General features: G+C 46.0%; 1 protein-coding gene across 1 annotated transcript in view; it reads right to left on the reverse strand.

Annotated features, from left to right (window-relative positions):
- Positions 1–6,782: 6,782 nt before the first annotated feature.
- The window catches only part of SGPP2 (sphingosine-1-phosphate phosphatase 2), a gene marked incomplete at both ends in the record, with an annotated part of 127,440 nt that continues 120,715 nt past the window's right edge, over positions 6,783–13,507 (reverse strand). Inside the window, one exon of the mRNA XM_082631298.1 lies at positions 6,783–7,334. Coding sequence (XP_082487424.1) covers positions 6,783–7,334 — 552 coding nt within the window. The remainder of the gene's footprint in view (positions 7,335–13,507) is intronic.

A 13,507-nucleotide genomic window follows, 5' to 3' on the forward strand; every position in this document is an offset into this window, starting at 1 on the left:
GCGCTGGGGTCCCAGGTGGAGGTCGGAGGTCTCCAGAAGTTGAGGAGACAGAGCTGGGAGTCCACAGAGGCCGAAGCGGCTAGAGTTGGCAGGGAAGTGGGAAGAGCTGAGGAGAGAGAGGCAGAGGCCCCCGCCCTTGAGTCTTCCGTTGAACACTGCCAGTGCGTGCATGTGAGGGAACTGCTCAGTTAGAGGAGACCGCCTGTAACATCCACAGACGTGAGGGAACCGCCCTGGGAGCCCACACGAGGTGGGCCGGAGCTAGCAAACCTCGGAAACTATGGGGAGAGTACCCAGAAGGGCTTTGCCTCAGAAGTCGGGAGACCAACTCGAGACTAAGCGTTACTCTGGTTCAACCAATAAAGCTTAAAAATAAGGTCCAGAAGAATCAAACTATTTCCAAGGAATGAACTGCATCCTAGAACAAAGAATATGTATAGTGATAAAAAAAAAAAACCCAGCACCCAACACTGTAAACTTCACAGTATCTGGCATCCAATAAAAAAAAATTATCAGACAAGCAAAGAAAGTGGCAAATACAACCAATAGGAAGGGGAAAAGTGAATAAAAAACAGACTGAAAAATTACATAGCTGATAAAATTAATAGACAAGGATATTATAACCCTACCCCATATCTTTAAGAAGCTAGAGCGAAGATTGAACAAGTACAGACGTGGAAGATGGATATTTTGAATTTCTATCAATGAAAAAACTATGATGTTGGAGATAAAGTAGAAAGGGATACCCTGATGAAAATACTATTACCTATTTAATAGCAGCAGAATTGATTGACTCACATCATGAAGAATTTACGTTAAGCTGTGGTTTTATTCCCCCACAGCAAAAATAGTTTTCCAGCCAAATATTTTTATCAGTACGTAATTAAGATGGCTAAAATGGTCTGTGTTTAGTGTGCCCTGTGCACAGTTTCCCCTGTCACAGGGTCATCCACCTGGTTCCCACGAGACACTGCAGACTGGAAGCCCAGGAGATCCTGGCTCCTATTTAGGCTCACGGATGCAGGTAGATGGCATGATGGCAGTACCAACGGTCACCCTGCCCCACCCGCAGTGCTCTAAGGCTGGCTTTGTGTGCATTGAAGAGGCATTGACATTCTTTGAACCTCTCCACTGAGAAAGAATCTGGCTTGTGCTCCAACCAAGGGGACCCTGATGTCATAGCAAGAGAGTGCCAGCTACAGGTACCAGCAGGTGTGTTGAGTGTGTGCAGCAAAGAAGCGTCCCAGCCGGAACTCCAGCTACATCCCTGCTTGTCTTGGTGGCTTTTGCTTGCTATACAGACAGGCGTGGAAGAGGAAAAAGGATTTTGGCTTCGTATAGATCTCCCTTGTCTCATGAGGCTACAGTTTTAAGAATTTAACATTCTATTCATGGTCCACATTCAGCTCTCATTCTTCTTTTTTTTTTTTTTTTTTTTTTTTTCCGTACGTGGGCCTCTCACTGCTGTGGCCTCTCCCGTTGCGGAGCACAGGCTCCGGACGCGCAGGCTCAGCGGCCATGGCTCACGGGCCCAGCCGCTCCGTGGCATGTGGGATCCTCCCAGACCGGGGCACGAACCCGTGTCCCCTGCATCGGCAGGCGGACTCTGAACCACTGCGCCACCAGGGAGGCCCTCTCATTTTCTTAATATGCATCCTGTAAATAGTCGAGTCTGCGCTACAGGTGTGCCCCATTTGAAGAAAACAGTGCGTGCGTGGTGTATCCCAAATAATCCATTAAGGAACCTTATGTTTACAGAAATGAAGAATTGCCATATGATTTTCAAACAGCAAATCCCTCGATGCACTTAAAATTCACATTTAAACAATCAAAACACAGGCAGCTTTTAGGGAAACATCTATCCCGTAAAACGAGATACGTCTACGCTCACATTCCACTTGGTTCTGGTTAATCTCTCTCTTACTAGAGAAACAGGGCTTGGTTCTTGATCATCAAAGAGCAACATGGAATATTTACAGGTCCTGGAAAGAGCCAGGATCATGAAGAGGGAAGAGGCACGGGCACCAAGGGCACAGACTGAGTCCCTCGCTGCCGTCCCATCTGCTGAGAGACGGCAGAAGGGGAAGGCACCCACGGGTAAATATTCGAATGAGGAACAGTGAAAGGAGACGAATCACCTGTAGATGTCAACTCCCCTGGATGGTCCCATGTGGAGGCAAGGAAATGGACTGAAGAGCTTCTTCGGCTTCCTTCCCGTCTCGTGATTCGGTTCTGCAACATCAAAGCCTCTTGCTCACCGTCTATCCCACCCCTGCCACCACTGTTGTTCCCACACACACTCACCAGCACGGGTGTGGTCTGTCTTCTCTTTGTTAGAGCTGGAGGCTTTTGGAGAAGTGTCTCTGGCAAGCTGTGCCCTCACCATGGAGTACCATCTCATACCTGCTGTGCATCACATCCCTGTGCAAACCCCATCTGTTCTTTAAGCCTGGCTCACACACTACTTTTCCCACGAGCCTCCCTTGAGTCACAGACCTCAAAGCTGGAATTCCTCTCTCCCTCTTCTCAATTCACACTACAAAGTTATCTCTTCCCTACAGCCTTAACACTTTGGGTCTTGGATTGTAATTTTCTGAGCCTGAGTCTCCTCTCTGGAGAGAACTCCACAGGGCAGATGAGGTCTCATCCGGCCTCAAGTATGCAGCATATTAGGTATCATGAAATACACAGCATTCAAGGCACAAATAGGTCCTAGCCTCAGCCTTGCAAATAAGAGCGTCATCAGCCTTTGGCACCATTTCAAATAGCAAGGGACGCTTAAAGGCAGAGCATATCGTTGCAATGATGTGAATATGAAATGCGGTCATGTCCGTTTTGTTCAGCAGACAACATACTCATCTGTAAAGCATACTCATCTGTTTTACTTACCTTTACCAGCCTCACCTTTAACATTTACCTGTCAATACATAGTGACATTTATCTCTAAGTATGGTAAGAGGATGCTCTTTAGTATCAAGGAGTTGAAGGAGGGTAATTAAGCATGCAATCTTACCCCTTACTTCCTGTTCATCACCTGTGGCTGCTATGATGCTCACCAACATTTGCACGTGACTGAATCATGACAGCGATAGAGAATTGTACAGCCTCCTGTTTATTTTTGTTGCCTCTTTTCAACTCAGGTCGCATGAACCCTGAGGATCTGGGGGAAAAAGATCTAGGAAAAAAAATTCCAAGGTAGCAGAACACTGGCTTTTAAAGCATTTAATCTTAAAGAAAAATGATTTTATTTTAAAAAGAATAAATTTACATATGGTACATAAGCAAGACAGCTGAAAGTTTCCAAAATAGAAACCCGGAGCCTATGGCCCCGAAACACCACATGCTTTGGTTACACTCGGGAAGCATGAGTCGCCTATTTGGGCAAGAAAATCCTGTGCTACACTGTGATCTGCAGGCACGTGGAGGGACGATTTCAGCTGTTTAGGGTTTTTAGTTCATGGTCTCATCTGCGTTTTTCTTTTGCATATTCTGTTATGGTGCAGGTCCGAGCAAAGCTGGCCTGAGATGGCTGTTTAAAATGACAGTCACAGGATGATGTCCTGGTCCAGAGAGGTGGTGGGCTGGGGGCAGGATGAGGACCGCCAGGAACAGGGCGTGTGTTCTTCCTGGAGGGGCCAACGACCCCGAGGGCTCTGCTGGCACCGTTTCCAAGTTCAGGACTGGCCAGACCGCAGGTCCTAAGCTTAGATTGGATACATCACGGTGAGCTGGATTCTGAAACTCTTCATCTCCAGGACTCCGGCTCAAGAGAGAGGCTCTGGACCAAGCCTGACGCAAGCCAGCAGGGGGCAGTCTTTCTCCAGAGAGAAAATCCAAAGGTCAGAGACAGAAGGCATAGTCTTTGAAGGGGCAAGTGTGTGTGTGTGTGTGTGTGTGTGTGAGAGAGAGAGAGAGAGGGAGAGGGGGAGAGGGAGAGAGGGGGGGAGGGGGAGAGGGAGAGAGGGGGGAGGGGGAGAGGGAGAGGGAGAGGGAGAGGGAGAGAGGGAGAGGGAGAGAGGGAGAGGGAGACTCAGAGAGACTGAGAGGGTGTGAGGGTCTAACAGTGAAGCGCTGTGTGAAGTGAATGAAAAGGGCTGGCCAAGCTGCGGTTTGAATCAGGTAAGGACTTTTCCAACCAGTTTATAAGCCACGGAAACTGGCTGAAAAACTAAGCTTGGCCTCACCAATATGCACATTTTATTCTTCAGATGCTATAGCAAGAGACTTTGAAAAGCGACCAACCATGACAAATCCATGGGTCTTTCCTTAACGAGCTGTGGCTAACATATTCATCCTCAATCCAAATTGTGTAAATACAGCCTTAACTATATAATACAGCTGATCGCAATCCTATTGTTGGGACTTAAAACGAAAGGACAGCAGTAAAATGTACACACACAAATGAATCACCCACACCCATTGCTGTGACAATAATTATGGCCCTTCTCAAAAGATACAAGTGGAAAAGGCGGATCCTTTTGCTGGTTGGCTTCAGAGACATCAACTAAAATCATTTCGCGTAAATATTAGCACTGTGACCTCGGGTTTGGCAGCCTGTGGGGTCGGAGGTACAGGGAAGTGCCCCATGCACTGCATTGTGGGGCGGCCTAGGGCAGGGGTGCCCGTGAGCTGGGGCATCTCCCCATCACGGTGCCACAAATACTGGTCAGAGTAGGATCTAAAAACAGGCAAACGGCAGGTCATTTTGACCCCTGCCTTCTAACTATGAAAAATGTCAGAAGAGGGGCTTCCCTGGTGGCGCAGTGGTTGAGAACCTGCCTGCCAATGCAGGGGACACGGGTTCGAGCCCTGGTCTGGGAGGATCCCACATGCCGCGGAGCAACTAGGCCCGTGAGCCACAACTACTGAGCCTGCGCGTCTGGGGCTTGTGCTCCGCAACAAGAGAGGCCGCGATAGTGAGAGGCCCGCGCTTGCCACAACTAAAGAAAGCCCTCGCACAGAAACGAAGACCCAACACAGCCAAAAATAAATTAAAAAAAAAAAAAAGAATTTGAAGGAAAAACAGGATGTCTTACAATTATTCTTTTCAACAAACTGGAGCATTAAGTCAAATACTAAAGATCGTCACAACCAAAAGGCCAGGGTGCGTATTCAAAATCAGGAGAAACGGGTGTTCAGTTTTCACACTGGATGCAGAGGTAAGGGCTTAACTCTCCAGGCAGGCTAATTTTCCCCCAAAGTGTGTGCATGGTGAGGATGCATGAGGGTTATAAATCGTTGGCTTCAGCAGCTCAGGCACGACCCGCAGAAGACACTGTGTTAATTACATGTTGATACTCACTTTTAAGAACATTGTTGATACCTGTTCATCCTCATTCTTAAGAACTGAAGAGGAGGGCTTCCCTGGTGGCGCAGTGGTTGAGAGTCCGCCTGCCGATGCAGGGGACACGGGTTCGTGCCCCGATCCCGGAAGATCCCACATGCCGCGGAGCGGCTGGGCCCGCGAGCCATGGCCGCGGAGCCTGTGTGTCCGGAGCCTGTGCTCCGCAACGGGAGAGGCCACGGCAGTGAGAGGCCTGCGTACAGCAAAAAAAAAAAAAAAAAAACTGAAGAGGAGCCCCTGCAGGGGGTTGTCTGCATAATGACCACCTTCCTAAGTCTAAGGACTCTCCTGAGATTTAAAGGGTGTTGTATTTGGTTGGCTTGTTTTCCTAAGAGAGGCTGATGTTCTTGCATTAATTACCCTTAAAATTGCTAAGAGGTAAGAAAGAGGTGGGAAGATGGAAAGGGAGCCGCTGATTCTATTCAGATGAGAAAACAGATTTAGGAAAAGTAACTAAGTGGAGGAACAGTGTTAGGGAGGGAGGCCTATTCCCTCTGTGTCAGGCCCCAGGAAGGATTGTGTTCATCTGTTCTTCTACTGATCCACTTTCACAGACAGACGACACTGTCTTCCCAGTTTGTAAGGAAGCAGAAAAGCTGAAGAAGGGCAGAGGGCTTGTCCCAAGTCACTCTGATGCAGGAGAGAGCAGGACAGTCAGAGGGACCCAGATGAGGTGAGAAGGGAGCAGCCAGTTGGGTTCATGGGTCAGAAGAAGATAGAAATGGTGCCTGGAATCCTGCAAAGTGTACAAACGAGGGGGAGAGGATCCCTATTCAGTATGCACCCGACAAGAGACCAGGATGCATAAGGAAAGCAGGCTCGTGCCTGTGGCCTCGCCAGCTTTGCCCCTGCCTTTCATGCTTCCCAGCGAGGTTCACAGAGCTCTTTCCCCACAAGCAGGCACTGTCTGATGTGATCATCATGACAAGAAAGTCGTCCTGTCCAGGGAATGCAGTTTCACGTGGTGCCACCCTTTCTCTTGGACCAACATTCCAGTTTCGGAAATGAGACTCAGCGCTGGGCAAGGTCACAGCTGAAAAGGAACGCCCGACGTCCAGCCTCCTGGATCATGTCCGTCTCTGTAGGCTCTCCAGAACCCGGGGGCGCTTGTGGCCGTTCCTAAGCCAGGCCACAACTCCTGCCAGCCCAGGACTGGTCCAAAGTCCAAGTAATGGACAGGGTGGGGCGCCTTAAAGAACTCAGCTGTGGGTTTGCCTGGCTTCATCTGCAACATGACGCTTACAGGCTAGTGGTCACCGTGAGATCATTTTTCCTTCCATAAAGCAGCAACATTTATCTCAGGTATCAGCAAAACAGACATGTGACTTAGGGAATTTTTTTTTTTTAAAGAAAAATGTGTTGTCAAAACTTCCCCACTCAACAACTTTTTGACGTCTTGCTCTCATGTCCAGTGAGCTAATTTCCGACCACTTGAGGCTCACCGTAATCCCAGAAACCTGTGTAGCATTGGCACGAAGGTGGTAGCACAGATGCCAACTGACGTGTAGGTGACAAACTTGTAAGGCACTTCAATCTCCAGCCTCCGCCTGGCCTCCTTGTTTCTGGTGACCACCTTGAACCAGGAGTACAACGCTTGCAGTGAGAGATTTTGTACAAGTTGACGAACCAGGAGAATCAGCACAATTCCCACAGTAAACCTGGTCAGACCCAAAACTAACAGGTTGCTCGTGAGCGGTGGGATGTTCCGAAGAACAGAGGGAGATCCCGTGGGCTTGGACACGAGCTGGAAAAAATGGTTGATCCAAAATCCTATGGTCACCCCGGCCCCGGCAGCCATGATAGTGGTGGTGTCCGCTCTGGTTGGGCTGTAGTAATCAGACACGGGGTAATTGTAACACAGGAAGAATGGCACCACCAGGACACACACAGGGAAGAGGGGGCTGGCCGAGTCCAGGTGATCGATAAGGGTCCAGGCGGGGTAGGTGAGGACGATGAGGATGGCGGTGATCAGGATGCCACCTAGCACATCCTGAGGGAGAGAAAAGGGTGATGTAAGTCAAATGAGTGCTCCCCTGTATACAGGTATAATTTTGATGCAAATATAATTGATTTGACATTCAAAATACAATTTTTATATTGTTTTATTTTATAATACATATTTTTAAAAGGTACAGTTGTAGACATTTGAAAATAGGAAAAATACAAACCACAGTCACACTATTCATGCTATGTCTTTTCTTCCAGTTTTTCTGTCTTTTGGAATAAATTATTTTCTTAATGCATAGCTATAATCACACTGTTCCTTCAATCTATTATTATTTTTTTTTTTGAATTCTGTACTTTAAAAAAACTTGTTTTGGCTGCGCCACACAGCTTGCAGGATCTTAGTTCCCCGACGAGGGACCAAACTCAGGCGATGGGAGTGAAAGCGCTGAGTCCTAACCACTGGACCGCCAGGGAATTCTCTTTAATGTATTATTATTATTTTGTGTGTGTGTGTGGTATGCGGGCCTCTCACTGTTGTGGCTTCTCCCGTTGCGGAGCACAGGCTCCGGATGGGCAGGCTCAGCGGCCATGGCTCACGGGCCCAGCCGCTCTGCAGCATGTGGGATCTTCCCGGACCGGGGCAAGAACCCGTGTCCCCTGCATCGGCAGGCGGACTCTCAACCACTGCGCCACCAGGGAAGCCCTCTATTATTTTTGATTTCATCGTATATCACAAGGGTTGTCATGATCTTCACAGAGGTGGCATCATCCTTTCTTGGCAGGCAGGGGTCGGGGCTGCAGCTGGCTGGAGCAGGAAGCTGGCTGCTTCGGGAGCCACTTCCTAGCAAGCACACCGTCATTACTTATGGAGCACGTTTATTTGGGGCGGTTTGAGAAGATGCTGTAGATGTGGTGGTGCCGAAGCTCCGCCATGCCCGTCTGGGTACTACCACTCTGTCTTCAGAGACAGAATTTCAAATAGTGTACAGATTTCACTGGGTGCGTGCACCATGCTTGATTTAATCAATCCTTCTTTACATTTTAGAGTCTGGTTTTCTTTCTTGCTTCCTCTGACCCTCCTGCCTTCCCTATTTTTTCCTCTTTCTCTCCCTCCCTGCTTGCTTCTTTCCTTAAACTCCTGTTTAAAATATTTTTAACTCCTTAATATCATCCACTTTCTTCTTCCTTTAGCGTTCTCGCAGCAAAATTCATTAGGTGAATTTTTTTTTTCTCACACACACACTGTATTTTACTTTTACAAGAGATAAATGAACTGACGCCAAGCATTGTAAATGGATGACCACAACAAAAGCAACAATGACTGCAATTACCAAACACGAAACACGCTCACACTGTGTCATAATATTGACATTCAGTCCAGGAATCCTCCACTGTAACAGCTCCTTTACTTTCAGTGAAAATTGATTTGTACATTTTTTGCCTCTGAGTCCCTGTGGGATTTTTTTTATTATTATTCAAACAGAAAGTCACAAAAACTATAATCATCCTCATCAGTTCACTCAGTCCCATGTAATTATTTTTTTTAGTCTTGATCTTTTATGAATTCATCAGTTTTCCATTAGAGTTCTGAAAATGCTTATTCATTCAGTTCAGCAGTATAGTCAGTTACCAGAAACCTGTACTTGTCAGAGTCTTTTGCATGAATTCCTTTAAGATGAAACCCTTTTATAGGAACATTTTCGCAAAAGCATTAGAGTACACCCAGAACTGTCTGAGTGACAAAAGACTTAAAAATGACCACGGTTAAAGATTTGATGAAAGTTCATAATAATGCAATTGACAAGGAAATTTAGTTATTTCTGAGATATACATTTTAAAGTAATAACTAGAATTATGACTTATAACATTGTACCAGAACATAAGATTTTTAGAAATTTCATGTAATGTCTGAAACATTTATATTAACCTATTTCCATACAAATAAGGTGAATTCTTAATGTAACCAAGAGATGAATACATCTAAGTCAGAGAATGAGGAGCTTGCTGTGGTTTTGTTACAAAGTTTCACATGGATTATTTTGAAAGTTTACCATTGGAAAATTCAAACACTTTCCTCAATGTATTGGAAAATCTAGGAAACACCAAAAAGTAAAACACATGCATTGTGGAAAAACTGGAAAGCACTGAAAAGTATAAGAAAAAAAAAAATAGATCCTTATTTCCACCACCTACAGTTAACGCTGTCTGTATTTCAGCATGTTGCCTTCCACTCTTTTTTTTTTTCATATAAACATAAAATAGAATTCTAAAGGCTTAGGTTTTGTTTTTTTTTTCCTAATAGCTTCATTCATTATTTCTCTTGTTTAGTTTCTAATAAAATGACATCTGATTTGAGTGAACAATGGGTGAGAATCAGACCTTAGACATAAACATTGAGGCTGCAGCCAATTTCACAGATTAGAGGGCATCCATCCTTCCTTCCAGTGCCCATGTGTGAGCGCCTGCTATATGCCAGACACAGTGCTAGAGGATTCAGTCTGAGCCAAACAATCACAGCCACACCTAGGCAGAGCTTACAGCTTAGTGGAGAGACAGAGGATGACTGTTGTTTAAGAGGGAGAGGGATAAGCCTGTGGACCTTGATGGTCCCTTGGGGCTGGAGAGTAAACACAGGTAGGAGACACTTACCACAGGGCCCTAGAGTCCAGTCCGCTTCCTAAAGCCTGCATCCAGGGAGCAACGTGAAGCCACTGGTGTTGCCCTCACTGGGTACCAACATGAACAGAGTTTCTGACTGCAGTGAGGAGAACACATAGGAGAGGGGCAAGAGTGGGGGAAAGCCTTGTGTTGCTGCATGTCCTTCACGTGGCACCTGGGCTTTACCTGTTCTTACTTCCGCCATCATCCTTCTCTTCAAATATCCCTCAGGCTTCACAGTCTCCATGATCTTTCTCCCCATGACCTTCTCCTGTGCTATGATTATGCACGAATGTTACTTTATTTTTGGAAAATAAAAGGAACAATCCTTCATTTAAGTTTCCTGGTTACCAAAACTTGAGCCAAACTCTTGAATTGAATTTTCTACACCTGTCATCTCCACTTCTGCACCTTGAAACACAAGTGCTGTCAACCTAGACTTAGATGATACACCATTCTCAAAGGCCACTTACTAGACATTTGCTGGTGGTTTCTTCAGCATCTGTCTTTGAACCAATAGCCTCATACCTCCCCTTGGGGATCCATGAAGTTCTGGAAAATTATGGAGTTGGAGCACATGACCTAGGTAGGCCAATCAGTGCACTGTATCTCCTGGTCACTGTGATTGGTGCAGGGGTGGTCATGTGACCTACACCAGTCCAATCAGACAAAATTGTGCAGGTTTTGCTTGGAACTCTTGGAAAGAGATGTTCTTTCTCCTTCTGAACACTGGGCCCTGTGGACTGACACCCTTCACTTAGCAGACCTTTAATATTCAGCATTTATTAATATTACCCTGCACCATCCTGGCTCTTCTCTGACCTCTAAGAAGTCTCTTTCTTGGTTTCCTCCTTTAGATCCTAATAGATCCTAAACAGGCATTTTCACAGATTCTGTCTTCAGGCTCTGTGTGTTTTTCTCTGTTGAATAGTTTGTGTAGTTTCTATGTTGTGTTAGTTTCTACTGTACAACATTGGAGACACAGATTTGAGTGTCACGCTGGTAGAGAATGGAGAGATGAGGCCATGGACCTACACAAACTTTTCAACAGAGAAAAACATGCAGAGCCTGAAGACACAGTCTGTGGAAATGCCCATGTTTAGATGCTCCAATAAAAATTAATTTTAAAAAACTGGTCAAATAAGCTATTGTACAGTCATTGAGTGGAATACTATGCAACAATAAAAAAGTAAAAAAGCGAAGTACAAAAGAAAAAAAAACAACTATGTCTCCAGGCATTTCTCTCAAACTTTAGTCCTGCCTCTTTAAACTGAAAGCTAGACATTTTCATTCAGACGTCCTGTCAGCCCCCCCCAAACCAACTTGGCTAAGATAAAAGTCACCAAAATGAAAAATGAGTAAAGGAAATGAGCACTTTATAGGAAAAGAAATATGAATGCTTCTTAAACATATAAAATATACCTAAATTTACTCATAATAAGAAGTGGAAATTAAGCTATGCTGAAGAGAAATTAAAATTTGCATTCACACAAAAATCAGTACACAAATGTTTACAGCAGTTCTATTAATAATCACCCAGAACTGGAAAAAAAACCCCAAAAAACCCAATGTCATTCAAGGGGTAAACAAACTGTGCTACTTTCATACAATGGAATACTTCTCAGCAATAAAAAACAACAAACTACTGATGCAGGCAACAGCTTTGATGACATATCCAGGAAATTATGCTGAATGGAAAAAGCCAGTCTCCAAGGGTTACATGCTGTGTGGTTCTATTTATATGACATTCTCTAAAAGACAGAACTACAGGGATGGGGAACAGATCAGTGGTTGCCAGGGTCTAGGGGCAGGGGGAGGGTGTGACTCCAAAGGGAGAACATGGGGGACTTTTTTGGGGTGATGGAGCCATTCTGTGTTGCGGTGGTGGTTACTCAGATCTATCCCAGTGTTAAAATCCAGAGAACTATACACCCAAAGCAAAATCAATTTCACTGTTTGTTCATTTAAAAAAATAAAATAAAAAATGACATTTTAAAACAAAAATAAAAAAGCTGGTGGCCTCTTTTGTTTTCTCTAAATAACAGTGTTTTGTGTGCTGTGTGTGAACCAGTGCTCTGGAAACCCAGAGGTTCCAGCGTGACCCCGCCCTCCCTCCCCTGCCCCACAAACCACTGAGAATGTACCCCTCACCTATCAGCATTAACAAACTCCAGAAGTTTGACAGTATTCTGTTGATGAAACAGTAGTTGGGGCAAAGGGACTCTTGTCTCTCGATCATATGAATGCAAAACGGCACAATCCTTATGGGGAGGAACCTGGCAACATTTTAAAAAATTACACATTCATATAACCTCTGACCAACAATCTCACTCTAGGTCTTGACCATAGAGATACACCTGCCTGTGTCTGTATTTACAAGCTGTCCATTGTAGTATTGTTTGTAATAGCAGGACCCTGGAAAAATGCCAAGCTCTACCTAGAGGGGCCAGTTAAATCTAAGCGTGGTATATTCATACAATGGAATACTCTGCAGCTGTAAAAAGGATGAGGAAGCTCTGATGTGGAAGTTTAAAACGCATGGTACTGAACAATACGTATAGTATGCTACCATTTTCCATTGTTACAACGGTGGTAGAATACATGGATACATTTTTACATGATACACAAACAGGTTCACTTGAATGGCAGGGGATGCAGCTGGCAAGGAGGCTTTTCACAGGATACCCTTGTGTACCTTTTGAATTTTTTTTTTGGCCACACCACGCGGCTTGCAGGATCTTAGTTCCCTGACCGGGGATCAAACCCGGGCCCCCTACAGTGGAAGCGTGGAGTCCTAACCACCGGACCACCAGGGGATTCCCCTTTTTGAATTTTATATCACATAAAGGTACTGCCTACTCTAAAAAATTAAGTGAAAATAATTCGGTCTCTCCTCTTCCAAACAGGATCTGCCTTTCAATTCCCCATACGAAGTGGGGATCTGAGATGAGTCTAGTGGTGTCCTCCCCAGGGGATTGGGCATATATGGTGATGGGGGCATGCGACTGTCCTGCCGAAACATCACCTGCTGAGAACTGAGGGCATCTTTCTGTGAGTGTTAAAGGAACACACAGTTTGAGGAGAGGAGCAGGGCCAGGCACAATGAACTCGATACCCCACACAAGCCTCTACTTTCTCAGTGGGGAGACGAGGTTCTGCCACTCTGAGTGTCTCCTGGCAGCCCCACTGAACTCGAGTCTGAGCCCTGAGGAAGTCAGAGAGGATGGAAGAGTCATTTTGCCTCCATCTGCAAAACACAGAGCTAAAGAATGCTGCCTGGGGCTTCCCTGGTGGTGCAGTGGTTGAGAGTCCGCCTGCCGATGCAGGGGACACGGGTTCGTGCCCCGGTCCGGGAAGATCCCACATGCCGCGGAGCGGCTGGGCCCGTGAGCCATGGCCGCTGAGCCTGCACGTCCATAGCCTGTGCTCCGCAGCGGGAGAGGCCACAGGGGTGAGAGGCCCGCGTACCGCAAAAAAAAAGAATGCTGCCTGGAGACCCTTCTGGCAGAGGGCTCTCCAAAGGGAGGAACCCATTCTGCCTCATACCTCCAGGCCACA

Source organism: Mesoplodon mirus (assembly GCF_964341445.2).
Source record: "Mesoplodon mirus genome assembly, chromosome: 8".
Taxonomy (NCBI): Eukaryota; Metazoa; Chordata; class Mammalia; order Artiodactyla; family Ziphiidae; genus Mesoplodon; species Mesoplodon mirus.